This window comes from Pseudochaenichthys georgianus, chromosome 3, assembly GCF_902827115.2.
Source record: "Pseudochaenichthys georgianus chromosome 3, fPseGeo1.2, whole genome shotgun sequence".
In the NCBI taxonomy this organism is placed as follows: Eukaryota; Metazoa; Chordata; class Actinopteri; order Perciformes; family Channichthyidae; genus Pseudochaenichthys; species Pseudochaenichthys georgianus.
Window position 1 is genome coordinate 18532604 of NC_047505.1, and position 18102 is coordinate 18550705.

General features: G+C 44.5%; 1 protein-coding gene across 2 annotated transcripts in view; it reads left to right on the forward strand.

Annotated features, from left to right (window-relative positions):
* Positions 1–18102, forward strand: part of nav2a (neuron navigator 2a) — a 103974-nt gene that overhangs the window by 64289 nt on the left and 21583 nt on the right. For both annotated transcript variants that reach the window (XM_034106201.1, XM_034106193.1), the window contains 7 exons: positions 9508–9637; positions 11417–11735; positions 11906–12629; positions 13837–14050; positions 15671–15945; positions 16987–17052; positions 17732–17776. In XM_034106201.1, coding sequence (XP_033962092.1) covers positions 9508–9637; positions 11417–11735; positions 11906–12629; positions 13837–14050; positions 15671–15945; positions 16987–17052; positions 17732–17776 — 1773 coding nt within the window. The remainder of the gene's footprint in view (positions 1–9507; positions 9638–11416; positions 11736–11905; positions 12630–13836; positions 14051–15670; positions 15946–16986; positions 17053–17731; positions 17777–18102) is intronic.

Sequence of the window (18102 nt, forward strand, 5' to 3'; positions counted from 1 at the left end):
CACACACACACACACACACACACACACACACACACACACACACACACACACACACACACACACACACACACACACACACACACACACACACACACACACACACACACACACACACACACACACACACACACACACACACACAGAGGCAAACCTGCTGTAACACACACATGCCCCGAGCCACAAAATGTTACCTCTTCTGTCTGAACTTGAGCCGGTTCCCTGAAGGCCTCAAAAGCAGAAATAGGGAGCTTCTTCTCCCCAGCTACCAACAACACCTGGCAGTCCACCTGTCTCACCCTCGACCTGTCTGTCTCTCTGCTACCCCTCCACCTGCCCCCCTGGGTAAACGGAGTGAATGTTGTGGTTTGCCCCCGGCTTTAGCAGTAATAATAAGCACTCACCTCCCCATGTTCCTGTCATTTCATGAGCCAGCGATCTTGTTCCCATAAGAACCAGGAGTCTATTTGTATGATAATGATAGGAACACGGCTTCATCTGCACTTTTACCCCCCACCTTCCAGTCGTTTTACCCAGTCCTTTCCTGCCTGGAGACACATCAACCTGTCAGTGCTGATCCCAGCTGCTGTTTCAAGAATTCGCTGCAACACTAACCCCACAGCGTGCGGGTGCCAGTCTGGTGTGTGTTGGTTCTCTGGGCTCCACAGCAGTGTGTGGTTAATGATGGCAGAGGGGAGCGGGTTGAGTCAGTGTTGGGTTACCGAGACCAGTGGCACCAGAGAAAATGAGGATTCAACCTGAACCATCTGTGGTTGTCAGACAGTGCAGTTTGCCTGATTTTCTCCTGATGTTTTTCTATAATCATTGCAACACGTAAGAAATGGACCAAAAAATAAATCAAATTCCAGAGTAGCCCTATATAGTCCTGAGACCTTTTTAAAGGGTTAACATGTCACTCGTTTTTTTTATCAAATACACATATAATAATAACAACTCTGGATTCATTGTAAACTAGGTTATCTGAAATCTTAAATGTATTTCCCTGTTTAATGAGAAAATTGTATCATTTTAAAATTAAGCAAACACTGCTTATAGCTTGGTAGTAATGGGCTGGAGACAACAGGACTGAAATTGTCTCTCATGGTGATATCAAACTCGACACTGTACGACATAGGGATCTGTAGCACAGGTTGGTTTAAGAAAGCCTCTCTTATGAAAAATGAACTCCAGTTCTAAAGGAGCCAACAGTGTGCTGTTGGAGATTACAACTGATGCAAACTGACACAGTAGATCTCGGGATTTGGTCTAAACATACTTCAACATCACTCTCACTGAGAGGAGAATGTGCTTAACATTTGGTCTGAGATTTCCAACAGCCACACCTCTCCTTTATCTGCTCTCCCTTTATTTTTCTACACTTACGCTTTATGCAACAAATACTTCTCCACCCATATCCAGACTCTCACACAGCCTTTGACTCCCCTAGAATACTAAATACTGTTAAGCCCCCCCAGACATGTTTTCATACTGAAAGCTGTGCTGCATCCCGGTGTGTGTGTGTGTGTGTGTGTGTGTGTGTGTGTGTGTGTGTGTGTGTGTGTGTGTGTGTGTGTGTGTGTGTGTGTGTGTGTGTGTGTGTGTGTGTGTGTGTGTGTGTGTGTGTGTGTGTGTGTGTGTGTGTGTGTGTGTGTGTGTGTGGTGGTGTGTGTGTGTGTGTGTGTGTGTGTGTGTGTGTGTGTGTGTGTGTGTGTGTGTGTGTGTGTGTGTGTGTGTGTGTGTGTGTGTGTGTGTGTGTGTGTGTGTGTGTGTGTGTGTGTGTGTGTGTGTGTGTGTGTGTGTGTGTGTGTGTGTGTTTCTAATGAAGAGGCGTTCTGGGGCACACTGGAGCAGTCTGACCCACAGTCTGCAGCAGTTTGCTTTAAGATGTAAGGTCAAATGTGTTCCAGAGTTAACGGATGCTCCCACACACTCTCCCATAGCCCAGCTGCTGCAGAACGCTGTTCCACCTACACAGCAAGTTAGTCAGTGAAGTCTTTTGTGGGGGTAAAAATGTTGTTTTCAATATAAATCAACAGGATTTTTCTGCATGTGGAATACTCAGCCTTAAGGGCAGGGCTCTTTAACTTTTAAAAATATGATTTAATATCAAAGGAATTGCAATGCTCAATAGATTTAACACTGGGGGGCTCAAATCGTGTTCTGTCAGACAACTTGACAGTAAAGGCTTTTGACAGAACAGCGAGCTAGAAAGTCCAAAATGGCAAAATGTATAGAACTTTGCCACATACATTTTTATTTAGCCATTCTCTATTCACTTTTTCACAAATAGGGGTTAGTTTGCAATTGGTTTGTTAACAGAGCGAAGGGCTCGCTATATTAAAAAAGGATTGAGAGTTGGCAAGCTCCTTCAGTAACTGTATGGAATCAAATGATGTCCTGAGGATATATAGCTTGAGGGAGACTTGATTAAGAACACTTCTTAAACATTTTGTAAATAAGTTCATTTGTGTTGGATGGTACAAGATTGGAATAATCTAACTGCACTGGGAGATTTGTTTTGCTTTTGACTTTTTTGTTGGTAAAAATGTAGATTTAGTTTTTAGTGTAACCAAGTATACACTAAATGTGCATCCCATGTACATGTTTGGCATGGAAAACAATCATGATTCCCGTGGAGAGAAAAGGAGAAAGAATCGACGAAATGAGAGGGTTTTAATGAGAAGAAAGAAACCGAGACAGGATAGGAGACATTATGTTTCAGTTACCATGGATACTGTATGTAGACCATCTTCCCGTCCTCTGGGCTTTCAACAATCACACCTGCCTCACGCTAGGGAAAACACACACACACACACACACACTATGAGGGTGGGGCTCTCTCTCAGGTAAATAAGGGTTTTTCTCCCACACATTTTCTTTCTTTGGCCGAACACTGAATGATCAGCACCCACAGCTCTCTGCTGATCTTTGTACTCACTGCTCTCTATTTGTTTAAGCTTGTTTGTGTTACCCTCTGTTTCTCCAGTGTGTTTGCTGTGTTTCTCAGTTTGAATCAGTGAGATGAAATAATGACCAACGGAAAGAAAAAAGCTCGACATGGTTTTTGCGGGCAGGATTCAGAAACCAGGACGTCTTGATTGCAAAGTATATGAAGTAGCCACAGAGCGCAGTTTTTAGTTTTAAGGGAAACACAGAGTTTAGAGGCCTAACGTCTGGTCCAGGGTGGAATCCAAACCAGGGCCCAGGAGGAAACGGTAGGTGAAGAAAAAGAGCATGTTGGACTTTAATTCATCTCCAGTCAGTGCGTGGTTTGTGAAGTCCTCAGCACAGGGTAAGTTGTAATCCTCCATACTTCCCCTGACTGATATTTTCTGTGAGGTTAGTTAAGGGTGGGGAATCTGGGAGTCGGCAGCTTCGTGCAGGTTGCAGCTTTAAAGTCACTGGATGAAGTTGATTATCCGCGTTTCGGCTGCAGGAAAAGCTAGGGGACAAAGGTCTGCATGCAAGAGAGGGTTTTAACGTCATGGCTTAATAAACGTGTAACAGGCTACAGACCGACATATTGGTTAGATGATGTGCCGTCAGCCACAAGTGGTATCATTCACTTGGGACTGTTTCAAATTTCCGTTTAAAACCTTTTCAGTCTCATTTCAAGTGGTTTCAAGGTTGGGAAAGTCCTCTTGCTGCTACCTGACACCAACATATAGCTATTCTGTATTTGCTTATTGGAGTTGAATTCATTGTCTAGGTTTGAACTATGTTTGTGGTGGGAAAAAAAGAAGCTAAAATTCACCTTAAATCACATTTGTTATTAATAATTTGAAATCAGTCATGGTTTTTGTTTTGTTTCCATACTTAAAATCATGCAGTTTTATAATGTTAAAGAGTTTCCTATTATTTTCATTACTGGTTATTTTAACATCGACAAATATAAAGTTTAATATAATGCATGCACATGTATGTACTGTGTGGATGGCAACTCAGGGCATCTGTGAATAAACGGAACCAAAGAGCAATGAGGGAAAAACATCAAGAGAAAGAAGCTCTTATTTTCTCAAAGTGAAAATGTCAAACCAGAAGAGCAAAAGAGGACAAATTCTGGGCAAAGTGTGTCTTTATATTTTACGTGCACCTTATTATAATGGCTACCATTTTATTATTTTGCGCCCCGAGATCTCATGATGCAGGTGTGGAGTCACATCCTTGTGTTTCATTCTATCACTCAGGCGACAATGGGCTGGTTTGTGTGCAGAGTGTGTTTAAGTAGTGTGTCTGCGCACATGTGAGAAATTCCACATGTGTGTCTCGGCAGCCCTTTAAACGTAGCTTTCCGTTGCGTGACCGGATGCAGCATGGTGGAGTCGCGTGCCTGTGTTCATGCGTGTCACATGTGTGAAGAGTGTTTCCAAACCGTGGATCCGGGTCACTCCGTCGAATCTAAGGGAGTGTTTGTTTACACATCAAACAGAGGGAGAAAGAGTCGAGTCAGAGGGAACGTGTGTGAAAGAGAGGCAGTCGGTGGGATCTCAATGCTTTGATAAAGTCTCTGAATGCAGACAGACGGGAGACAATGGGACCAGACAGAGGGGAAAGAGAAAAGAGAAAGAATGAGAGAGGGGGGGGGGACATTCCTGAGTGTGTGGTCCAGTCCTGTCCAGTTCTGTCATTTCTCTTGCTTGCAGGGACAGCTGTGTCATTTTCAAACCACACGGCCCCTCTGTCCAGTCTGCTATGCGTCAGGTCCAGTCCCAGCGGCCCCTTCACCGCATACCTCATCCTCACACTGTGTCCACTTCTTTCTTTCCATTGTCTTTTTTAAAAGTAACATGAACCCTTAATAAGTAAGTAAGATTTGAGTTGTTACTCTAGCGAAAATAATTCCAAGTGCTAGCGTCTACATTTTCCTATATTCTGTTGTGGGAAATGAACACTTGATGGAAATAATTCATCCAGTGCAGGTAATAAAGACGCCTGTGATCCTATCTTAACATCTAAATAACCAACAGCTTGCATATATCAAAGCAGTTTTCTGAACCCTAAGGCAAAGCACACATGCTGATGTGATACATCTTAATGTTTCAAACGATATAAAGCTAAAATAATTGATATGATTCCACTGAGAACAGATACATAATAATAATGTCGTATCAGGGCCATTAGAAACGCGTTTTTCACTTTACATGCCATTATGCAAACCAAATATGTATAGCCATAGGAAAAACGTGTTTTGCATGTTCCTGATCATGCTGATGAAGTTTGGATAAAGTCACAACAACAGCTCCTCAGTCCAGATGTGTTGTGTCTCTACGGCATACACACACCTCACCTGTCACCTGGGACCCCTCCCACCTAACCCTGAGGGCTGTACAGTCAGATAAGTCTAAGTGTTCTGTTTGCCTGTCTTTCGGCCTGTCTGTCTCTTTATGTGGAAAGATTCAGAGATGTGGGTTTATTTGATCTATCTGCAGTGGGAGGACCAGTAGTCGCCCCTCAGACACAGGAAATCCCCTTACTTCTGCTTCACAGCCCTGTTGTGGCCGCACGTCTGTGTGTATATTTCTGCGGCGCAGATCCTGTGTGCCTGTGCCAGCGTTGGATGGGTTTTTCAGGAGGGGGGGGGGTACAGTACTGCCGGGCCACCAACCCACCGACCGACCGCAGTCCCAAGAGACGTGCACAAGACACCGACCGACCGCAGTCCCAAGAGACGTGCACAAGATACCGACCGACCGCAGTCCCAAGAGACGTGCACTAGAAAAGTTAAACAAACACAACCATGGCCTTTTTTCTCAGGACACTTATAGACACTGCTATTGGCCGATCCACATGGAAACCCTTTTGTACCCCCTCTATTGGTCCCCCTTGCCTCCCCCAACTTTGCTCTTCTCTTTGGAGGTTTGACCCCTGACCTTTGACCCCTTTGGGAAAGCAGAAAGCTCCCAATAGGGACCCGGCAAGAGGCGAGGTTCGTCTCTGGAATGTCTTGATTTGGGTCACTTTTCCTTCTCCACTACTGTCCTCTCTGACTGCTTTACAAGCCTTTCACTCTCTTTGGTGAGTGATAGAAGTGAGTCTCTGTTTGCTCAGAACGTTTTAACTGCCCAGCTGATTTAAAGGGTCAGTTCACCCAAAATCCAACTGCTTTTCCACCACTCAAAAACAAAGAAACAAATCCCATTCAACCCTTTTGCATTATGGCGAAGGCAAACGTCCTAAAAGGGATCCCAATGGCTAGATACTGTAAGAGGTGTTATTGGGTGAAGTGAGCCTGACAGTAAGAAGCCCTTCACCTCTTTCTCTCAAATCGATGGTCTTTAGTCGTCAGTTTGTGTTGGCACCGCCAGCCAGTAGTTTCCGTCCACTCTGATTGGCTGTAAAGGGCTCGGCGGTGGTTAACTGGCGGGTTGCTTTGCCAAGCAAAAGGCTGTGGGCTGGGCCACGCCGCTTAGCCTGATCTCTAATTAGCACGGGCTTGTCAGTCAGTCAGGGTGGATCTGTCTGGGAAATTGCAGTCTTGCACACACAGACTCACAAACCATCGCTGGGAATCACACGGGAGGGCAACGTCGGGACGAGGATTGTCCTTCAGTCTGTCTGTGATCATGTGGCTTTGACTTGTGTTGCCGTTTGATTCCTGTTGGGCTGAAGTGGCTTATTTAGGGCTTGGGGTGTGTTTGTGTGCTCTATTAGTGGCGTGGCTGCAGCAGTGAAGTGGTTAACAGTCCCGGGGGAGGCTCATGTTACCAATGGCAGGGCAACTCCTTCCCTCTTCTCACCCCCCCCAGTTTCTCTCTCTGTTAGTCCAGAGAGAGACCAACAGTGCCCGAGAGGATGAACCATCAGTGCAACCAGCGACAAAGGAGCTCAATCTAGGAACCCTGCCAGAGTGAGAGACATAGAAGGAGCTTAGAGAAAGAGAGAGAGAGAGAGAGAGAGAGAGAGAGAGAGAGAGAGAGAGGGAGGGAGGGAGAGAGAGAGGGAGAGAGAGAGAGAGAGGGAGTGGGGGAGACATTTGGCTGTGTGAACTCTCAGCGGCATGAAGTCATGAAGCTCTCGGTACAGCTTCGCATTTTCCCGCAGCGCCCTGGTTCCCACGGCAACCCAGAGGCACTGACCAGGTAGATGTGTGTGTGTGTGTGTGCGTGTGTGCGTGCGTGCGTGTGTGCATGCGTGTGTGCATGCATGCATGCGTGCGTGCGTGTCAACTTTCTACTCATACGATTTCATTATTCTGTGTTCGGGAAGATCTGAGATTTTTGTGTGTGTGTGTGTGTGTGTGTGTGTGTGTGTGTGTGTGTGTGTGTGTGTGTGTGTGTGTGTGTGTGTGTGTGTGTGTGTGTGTGTGTGTGTGTGTGTGTGTGTGTGTGTGTGTGTGTGTGTGTGTGTGTGTGTGTGTGTGTGTGTGTGTGGTGTGTGTGTGTGTGTGTGTGTGTGTGTGTGTGTGTGTGTGTGTGTGTGTGTGTGTGTGTGTGTGTGTGTGTGTGTGTGTGTGTGTGTGTGTGTGTGTGTGTGTGTGTATATGGATGAGCTGAGACGCTCGTGGTCACTCTAAATCTCTCAGCACCTCTCTCTGTCTGCTCCACGGACGCTTTCAACTCTGAAACTGTCCGCTCTGCTGCTCTTTGATTCATGCTGCCGGTGTATCCAAAAGGAAGTCATGTCCCCCTGTTTTTCAGGTTGTTAGCAAGATTGGTCAAAACACAGCATGTACTTGGAGCAGTTGATTGAATTCAAAGGTCATCTGAATCTTGGTTTTCAGCCATTTGCAATTCTTTGTTTTTTGTTTAGTTCTTTTTCTGAAAGCTATAATTATGATGTTGTGTTTACGTGTTGGTGGGAAGCAAGCGGGGCTTCCAAGTTGGCTGCTCAACAACACAGCTTTGACTTTATTTTTTGCCCATCTAAAAATGATACTTGACAAAATGATGAATGTTACTGTCATATGAAGCGCTGGGTAGTGAACTGCAGTGCTTTTTGAAAGTATAAACAACTGTTTGGTATCAAACCTGTTTTAAGGGAAATGTTCTAGTGTTATACTAGGCAGAGAGTCTTTGTTTGGCTGACTTATTAAAACCTCATTTAGTAGAAAGACATGTTTACAACTAACTCAAACTAGGGTTGAACAAAAGTATTGTTTGGTAATCTGGTTTTATTCAAATCAACAACTGTATCAATGATAAAAGTAATATGTAACCGCAGTCCAAGTTGGTGTGATACATGAGGGTGTGTGTGCATTTATTTGTGTGTCATCGATGATTATTAATTCCCAGTTTTATTACAAAGACTTTATTTACAGTTGTTATGTATCATTAGTGGACCCTCGGAGACTGTGAAAATACAGTCTGTCAACACCGTGTGTGTGTGTGTGTGTGTGTGTGTGTGTGTGTGTGTGTGTGTGTGTGTGTGTGTGTGTGTGTGTGTGTGTGTGTGTGTGTGTGTGTGTGTGTGTGTGTGTGTGTGTGTGTGTGTGTGTGTGTGTGTGTGTGTGTGTGTGTGTGTGTGTGTGTGTGTGTGTGTGTGTGTGTGTGTGTGTGTGTGTGTGTGTGTGTGTGTGTGTGTGTGTGTGTGTGTGTGTGTGTGTGTGTGTGTGTGTGTGTGTGTGTGTGTGTGTGTGTGTGTGTGTGTGGTTCAGCCAACCCTGCATTGGCTATGGCCATCAGCCTCCCTCTGGTCCTTTCAGACCGATGTTTGCCAACTGGCCAAGCTTCCTGTCTCCCACAGACTCCTGGCGGATGCACACACACACACACATACACACACACACACACACACACACACACACACACACACACACACACATATTAACACATTTCCAGCATTAACTTCCAGCGTGTTTGCTCTGTTCAGATGGGTTTGTTTGAACAACTCAGACACACACACGCTCACTCAGAGACGCACTGCTGTGATGTCACCCCTCCAACAAGCCTTTGTTCATATGATAGACAACCCCATTCAGCCCGTTAGTGTGTGTGTGTGCATGTGTGTACCCCAGCTGAAGTCAGTACAGACGGAGAATAAAGGAAAGGGAATCTCCAGGCAGTCTGAGAAGCCGGATCCATCTTTGACATTTATTTTAATTTCCATTTCACTCTATTCTTTTCTTTCCAAACAAAGGCATGCATTTATGAAAAACTGAAATGATCACAATTTCTCTCCTGTGTAATAAAGTACTAAACTGTTTACATAATATTGTTTTCACATGTAGACTTATTCAGTTCCCATTCAAAGCCAAGATCACTATGAAACAACCACACATTTACTGTACATTTAATAATGAGAAAAGGGATAAATCTAACAACTTTTTGATGAATCTGCAAACTCTTAAATCTGACTTCAGGTCATCTGACTGTCGTGTTCATGGTCGAACAAGCATCACACCACACTGCTGTGTCTCTGCTGACTGTCTGCTCAGTTATGTAATGTCTGTCTCTTCAAAGGGGAACAACACGTGTGTCTCTGCTTTCTGCTAAAGTGCCCCCATCCGTTCCACTGTGAAAGATGTATTGTTTATGGGGTATAAAGTGAACCTCTTTCTCTCTCCGTGTCCAGCTGGGATGACAGCAGCTCGGTGAGCAGTGGCATCAGCGACAACATCGACACAGATGACATCAACACCAGCTCCTCCATCTCCTCCTACGCAAACACTCCCGCTGCGAAACGCAAGGGCCTCAACACCAAGGTAAGACTTCACACACAATCTCTCACACACAGCCATATTAAAGAAGAATATACAACTTTTTTTGTAATGATTGCGCCACAGGCTGGGATAGCAAAATCATTCATTGATGAAATTCCATCAGATAAAAGTTGTTCATCTCTCCTGTCAGGACTGTTAGAGATAGCAAGGGTAGAGTTTCCATGTAGATGGAAAAAATGCATTATTCTCAGATTTATTCTGCTGGTTTACGGTCTTAGAATCGGTTAATGGTTTATTTCAGTACCTTTGAGAAATGCTCTGTTTATTAGCAACTTTTTGGACGTTTTTTTATAAAGTTCAAAAGCTGTGCTCTACGAAGGCATTTGAGTGGTTGAATCCTATGGACCCATACATTAAGGTGCAAAAAAGATTCCACCATTGAAAATGAAACATGATACAAGTACAAGTTCCCTGTTTGAAAATATGACCGAGTTTAATTTGAAGGCAGCGTGAGTTTTCCAGTGCAGTAAATTCCACATAAGGTCTCTAAAAGGATTTTAATGAAACATCCACATTAGTTCAGTAGCCTAATGTCCTACCACATATTGTCTGGAAGAAACATAAACTAGATTTTTTAAGTGGTAAACTGATGCAACCGAATATTTCCACTTGGCCTAAAGCCAGCCTTTCCCAGCATTCTTCTGCATTCAGAGAAGAATGAGAGAGTACAGCTGTGGACTCACAAAGCTAATGCTGATGTTGACTCTGGCCTCAAGTCATTAAACACTGATTAAGAGCTGCTATGCTTCAGGAAGGTGATCGCTCAGACGATAATATTGTCAGCTGACTCGCGTGTGTGTCGGCACACTCAGTGTCGTGGCTGATGTTGAGCCGCTCATCACGTGACGTGTGTCCGTTACGGCCGCAACGGTTGAGGTGCTGAAGAAAAACAAAGGAGTGCACAAAGGTGCCTTTCTCTTAGTAAAGCAGCCTTACACAGTGCAGGTTCATTAAGTCTGCTTCAAATCCTGTGAGCGAAGCAGCAAACTGCATTTTTGTAGTGTTGCCTTGGCAAGTGCAGAATAGACAATAAACAGCTGTAAATTACTGTTAGCGAAATAAAGGCGATGGGGAACTGGCTAATATAAAATTCTAGTTCAGCACTATCTAGACTTCAGTATGTTTTAGATTTTAAACAAAAACAAATTAAATTGTGATATTCTGGGTAATGATCGGACATTGTAAATCAGATGTATTAGATGAGAGTTTGAGAAATAGACTCAAGTGCTGTGAGACTCGAGACCTTAAAGTAACAATAATAAAGCCTCAATCTTTAGCAGGTTGAGTCTCTGATCAAGGTACAACAAATGTAAGATGGCACAAAACAAGCTGCTTTATTAGTCTGTTCCTTTGAAGGATTTGGTCCGCCTTAAAAAACACTAAAGATAACCCTGCATTTTAAAAGAAAGTATCAAATGTCATCTCACTTACGCTAACCATTGAAAGACCTGAAAGACTTGCACTTTCTTGTCTTGTTCTATGACTTCAAACCTCTTCTGAAGGACTAAAGCCATGGCTCTTAGTTCAAGAATATTGCATTTGTCACATTTCAAAGTAAAGTGGACAACTGTGCCCGGGCGGCGCTGCGGTCAAACAGCTTCCTGACTGACTGCTCAGGTGTGGATGCTGGCAGGACTACACAGCATGATGGCTGTGGTCATAAAATGGAGTGCTTTTTAGAGGCACTTGGCAGTGTCTCATAAAAGACGCTTTCTTCAGCAGTAATAAATCTGACGTGTGTGTGTGTGTGTGTGTTCCCAGCCTGTGACAGATGCAGAGAAGCACTCTGCCTCCACAGCGGTGCACCCGGCCTGGTCAGGAGACGAGGTGAAGAGGCCAGACGGCGGGTCAGACAGCGGGGTCAGGATGGAGCCGGGCTCCAAGTGGAGCCGCCGGAACCCGTCCGACATCTCAGACGAGTCGGACAAGGGCAGCTCGGGGAGGAAGACCCCCTCTGTGTCCCACACAGGCTCCTGGAGGAGAGGCATGAGCACTCAGGTGGGGGTGACGTCCCCCCGGACTAAAAGCAACAGTAGCACAGGCTCCACAAGCTCGGGTGGCCTCAAGGCCCACAGTTCAGGTAACACAGACATCCATTATAGTATATCAATAGAAATGAATGAATTATAGAATAGAGTAAAAACATTTAAACTTTCAATTTACTTTAGGTGTCTTAGAGTTGTCTCAGAGTTGGTGTGAAATCAAGAAGTAGCACCCACACGCCCCTCTAATGTCTCGTTCTGTTTGCAGCAAAGACCGATGACGTGAAGGTGTCAGAAAAGGGTCGCCTCTCTCCTCGTCCCAACGGCCTACACCGCTCGCCCTCAGACGCAGGGCGCAGCAGCGGCGATGAGGCAAAGAAACAATCTATCCCCACCAGCCGCACGTCCACGTCAAACGCCCTCACACACACTGTTTCAGACCCCCACTCCCACACACATGCCCACACCTCGCGCACCCCTACCAGCACCTTCGGCTTCAAGAAACAGGGCCACGGGATGGTAACCATCGTTACTGCCAGCGGCGCCACCATCACAAGTGGCTCGGCTACCCTTGGGAAGATGCCCAAATCTGGAGCACGCTCACTCGCAGGAGGGTTGAAGGTCGGTGGGCACGATGGCGGGTCTGTGTTGGGTCACCACGACGACGGTTTCCTCCCCATGAGTGCCCGCTCTACACTTCAGTACCGCAGCCTGCCGAGACCCAGCCGCTCTGGAGCCACAGCACGCAACGGAAACCGCTCCTCCACAAGCAGCATTGAGGCCGCCGTGCTGTCAGTTACGACTCATGGGAAAAACTCAATGGGCCTGACAAAGGCCAACGGCACAGGGGGCCTGCTGGCCAATCAGACGGACCGGGAGAAGGGCGTGTCGGAGATTGACAACCTGAGGAGCGGAGTCGTGATGCAGAGTGGAGGAGCAGCGACTGTTCCTCTGACGGGAAGACAGCAGGTTTCCTCACCTACACTGCGCAGGTGAGCATAGCAGAACATCATTGGTATTGTCAGTGACCCCCCAGACATAATGACGACAGACTGATGAGCCATAATGAGTGGGTTCTTCTCTTGTATCAGCTTGAATGCACCTTCATACAGCACACAAAGAGAAGACCATTAAAATAAGTAATAATGCAGTCACAGTAGATGATAAACAGGGGTGAGTAAGAATTACACGTGTGGGCCTGTTTCACACACACACACACACACACACACACACACACACACACACACACACACACACACACACACACACACACACACAGGCTCATCGAGGTAAAATCAGGCCATTGTGAAAGGCTTTGAGCTGTGCTGATCTGCTGCCAAGCCTCAGCCTTGGTGGTGCAGGGGGAGGGTGGAGAAGGGAGGGTGTGGTGCTGGGTAATGGGAGCTGAGTCTTACCTCAGCGCTCTGCCCTCATTAATGTGAGGGAGTGATAACTTTTCAAAGAGGCTGTGTGCTGACATTATTGCCCACCGCGGCTCCAGTCATCGCAGCATGCCATTTAACTCTAACCCAGGATTAGCGGAGAACCAGGGGAGAGTTGTGTGTGTGTGTGTGTGTGTGTGTGTGTGTGTGTGTGTGTGTGTGTGTGTGTGTGTGTGTGTGTGTGTGTGTGTGTGTGTGTGTGTGTGTGTGTGTGTGTGTGTGTGTGTGTGTGTGTGTGTGTGTGTGTGTGTGTGTGTGTGTGTGTGTGTGTGTAACATGTGTTTTTGTCCTGTGAGCTTCAGGTCCTTAAGGATGGAAATCAGCCAGCCTGCTTCTTTGATCCAGAACTCCCATGAATAATTATGTTAAATGTGTTTTTTAATTTGCTGTTAATATTCATAATCCCCTGGAGGACAAATCCTGATGATTACTACTTGCAGCAGCATCAGTTTTAAAATAACATATACACAGGATAAAGGCTTCGAGCTACTTCAATACCTGCAAACGTAGTTATTTAAAAGCAATGAATAATAATGAAGTGTTAAAAGTTGTTATGTACAGAATGTGAAACATATAGATGGAGACACTAGTTAAACAACTTACTTCATAAGTTCATATTTTTTAAGGTCTCTGAAAGCATCGTTCTCTATAAAAAATTCCTCAAGTAATTGATCATTTGATTAGGATTAGGAAATGAGATAATTTGCCTTATTTCTGTTCTTTTAGTAGTTTTCTAACGCTCCCTTATTTCCCACAGATTGTTTGGTGCGAAGCCCAGCAACAAGTCTCCGGTCACCACGACTGAAAACATGAAGAACTCCACTGTTATCTCCAACCCCCACGCCACCATGAACCACGTGGGCACGGTGCTGGAGTCCCCCGACGGAGGGCTGGGAGGCGTGGACAGCGAGACCAGCAGCCCCATGTTTGGAGGCAGACTGCATGGGATGGGGACGCTGGGCAGCGAGCAGGTGAGTGAGAACATATCAACAAATACCGTTCTGTCTGTCAACTCACTCTGTGAATCGTGAGAGTGTAAATAAGAAAATCATCCATGAGCTCTGGAGGATTACTGGCTGTGACTCTCCTGGGTAACCAACCAACACTCAACTGAGTGACAGCTACTGTATTGTTCTATTAAAGCTTCAGATTACACAATATGGAAAAGGTGTACTTTCAATTCAAGTTTTATAAGTCTTTTAAGCCAAGTATGGCTCCTTTTTAAAACAACTGAAGTAGCCTTGTTTATCTCTAACACTGAGTCACGGGGGCAGCTACTTATTCATTAGTGACGCTGCTATTTTCAGCCGTATACAGATTTTCCAACTGCCCCCCACCCATTACTAACCATAAGCAGAGGGAAAGCCTTTTTTCTTTTTAGTTTATTTTCGAGCTGCTTTTGAGTAATTTGTAGCCATGCTAGTGGTCCACCACATTTCAGTACTGCAATATCTCAACAGCTATTGGAGGCATTGCCATGAAAGTTTGTAAATATATCATATCGTTCTCGTGAAGGTTCGTAATGACTTGATTCATTCTTTAAACTTGTTATAGTCACTTATTTCAAACCTAAAGATACTGAATATGCATCCCCCTTCAGGCTGGATAGAGAGTTAAAAGTTAGTTTCAGCTCATGGTTTAGCTGTCGCCTCACAGCTTTACTTGTGTTGCTCCCCTCACTAATCCCCTCCTGTTTGGTGCCTCTGCTGTTTCAACCAACAAAGCTCTAAAAAGACAGCAGGACATTTAGAGTACCTAACATACATTCCAGTACCTGCTCTGCATTCAAGTTGTATTAACTTTAAGCTAATGTCTACTTCCTTTAATGCTTTTCTTCCGACTGTATGACTTTCAATTTAACCTTAAATACTTTCTGCTGAGTGCTAATTAGCTAAATAACACACTTAGCTAATATCATAAACATGGTAAACATAACCTGCTAAACAGCTGAATGATAACTTTTATCCACCACTGTGCCTAATAGTTGCTAACTTTGGCAGGTATTATATATCACACAAGTATGTGTTTTAAGAGCTAATGTCCCAAGTTAGCTATAGGGTTTATGAGCAAACTGTCAAACTGGAACGTTATGTGTGTTTTTAAGATTAGACTACATGACTATACCTTTGAGCTTCGAGGTGATTTTGTTTTCACCCGAGCAATAGCACAATCCCACTGAATTCCTCCACCACTAATGTGTGTAGGTACTTGCTTCAATGACTGAAAGCTACATATTGCAGCAGAGCAGCAAAATATAAGCATGCTCAGTCATGAAGTCACCATCACCTTCTCACATGATTCAGAAATGTATCAGATCACGTCTCAGTCATTAAATGACTCACTACTTTTTAAGTACTAGTTATGTTTTTACAAACGTTATAGGTTCAAAAGTTTAAGTACTAAATAGGCCATCCAATAAAAAAATTACCGGAGAAAACAAGCCAATCTAAAAGCCTTTTTGCCTGACCTAATTAATTACTTAAATAAATGATATATTATTATAGATATTATTGACACATTTTTACAACACTATAATACACAGAAGGCCACTGATTTCTAAACACTTTAACATCCCTTCTGCCTCTACACAGGCCTCCAGCCCTGGCTCAGTTTACTCCTCCACCGGCCCCTCAAACAGCCTAACGTGGGGCACCACCTTCAGCAGCTCCTCCGCCCAGAGCAGGGAGAGCACGCTGGGGGGACACGGGGGGGCCAGCAGCATGGGATACCCCTCCGTCAGCAGCATGCACACCAGCAGCGAGTCTATCGACATGAGCCTGGGCAGCGCCAGCCACGGGACCCACAGGGAGGACACGCTGTCCGCGCTGGGCCGCACCAGCAGCGTCAAGACCGCCATGTCTGAGAGGTGAGGATACAAGAAGGGGGCATTTTGGGGTTATTCTTGTCTTTCCTTGTTTTCCTTTTCCTGGAAACAACATCAAATGTAAACTGTCATCTGATCTTCAGTGTAACATCTTGTTTTTTTCAAATACCACATTTGAGGTCGTTTCAAGACGTCCTACATACACTCTCTTAGCAACATTAGCCACTATAAGTTAGCCAGACCCAGTAAGATTGTGACAGTAAATCATGTTGGTTTGTTTAACTGAGCAAAGCTGCCTTTTCTTGCGTTCAACTTTATAAATAATGTAAAACATTGAATGCTTCATTTCTTTCTCAAAGGTTAAATAGTGTTTCTCCTATTTCATTGCATTTCAGAGTTCATGGTTTAATTGAACTCGCAGGATAAAAAAATGGTTTTCAATCCAGCTAAATAGTTTTTAATATGTAATACTTTATTTAAAAAAGAAATAGTTGGTCATGATTGCATGCATCGGTACAAATGATAATCCAGTACAAGTATTTACTCTATGTATAATGTAATGGTCAATCTGCATAATGAGTTATTTCACTTTTCATACTTATTGAATGCACAACCTTTACTTGTAAAGGACTTTTTTAAATGTTGACATTAATACTGTCACTGAAGGATCTAAACAAGTCTATAGTCGCTGACCATGTTAAAATCCTGAGTGGAGATAATGCACAAAGCATCCGTCGTGGCGAGGTGTCTCTTCTTGTTAGCCGTTCTGTCCACGCTCGAGCTGAGAAACAAAATCCCGTGGCGTCCTTAGACGATTACACAGTAATTATGGTCATTGTAGCAGATTCCATCCTGACAGGTTGTCTGTGTAATGTGACAGGAATGCCTCAGAGGAAACTTAATAGCATCTGCAGTTTAAGCTTTGGGGCTATGACTTCACCCTGCTCTCTGAGTTTTCATATTAGCTTCATTGGTGAAGAGTCTCGCAGTTGACTTCTGTTCTGAAGAAATTCTGCATCTACTTTATTCTCTAAAACTCTCTTTCTCTGTGTGTTGTGCGTTTTCCTCCCTGTCTTCCATCAGCCCCCTGTCCTCCCCCTCCGCTAGCCCTTTATTCAGCCGAAACACGCTCCCTCGGAGGCAGGACAGGTAAATGTACCTGTGTGCAGTGTTAGGCTTCTGGTGAGACAGCTGTGGAGGTTCCTACTAAACCACCACCTGCTGCCACACAGAGAGCATCCCACAGATGCTCAGAGAGACGCTGTGTGTGGTAGCTGCTTGTGTTTTATGTGTATTCTTTCTTGTATGCTCTGTGTGGTAGTTTGTGGTTATTTTTAGGACCTCTAGCTCCTGTATGAATGGGGATTAATGACACAGTAAATGTGAGGTTGTTTGGATGCTGGCAGCTTCGCTGTTTTTGTTTAGTGCTCCGTGTTCACATACTGCCACCTTGTGGTAGCGTTTGTATGAGCAGATTTAACCAATAGCATGAGAATAGGATGTTATTGATTTTACACGGCAAAAATCTCAATCTTAAGGAATTTCTTATTTTTTAGAAAAAGCATATAAAGATATTGACAACAAATTCAAATGTAACTGTTTCAGAATTGTCTGTGGTAACTTCTCTTTATGTCAGTGTATCCATCTTCCTTAGTATGCTTTATTTCAAGAATTGGCAAGGTTGAGATTTTTTTGCAGTGTACATGTTGGGATGTACTAATGTGGATAAGAAAGATTTCCAAAAGAAATATATAAGTTATTGAGAGATACAGCCACATGTTTCCTTGTCTCCTTTGCATTCCTCCTCTGAAGTGTTTCTCTCCCACAGCGGGACACACTGTGGTAGAAACACTCTGCCTAAGAAAGGACTCAGGTACTGACCTCACTTCCCGCTGGAAATGTTGTGCTGTCACACACTGGTTCACCAAATTGTCTTCTGTCTTAAGATTGTATTTTTCTGCGTATACATTCACTCTTCTGGGATTGTGCTCATGCTTTAAAAAAATGCTTGTGATGTTTTTGTTTGGCACTTGGCACATGTGTTGTTGTGTTGTGCTTCTGTGACGAGGCATGTCACTTTGTGGTGGTACAGAGCTGTCACTGTGTTGTGTTGTAGCGGGCCTGATTTGGTATTTCTTTGGCTTCCTATCTGCTTTTTCCCCAGTTTGTGTTGCTCACAAATGAGAATCAATCAATGTT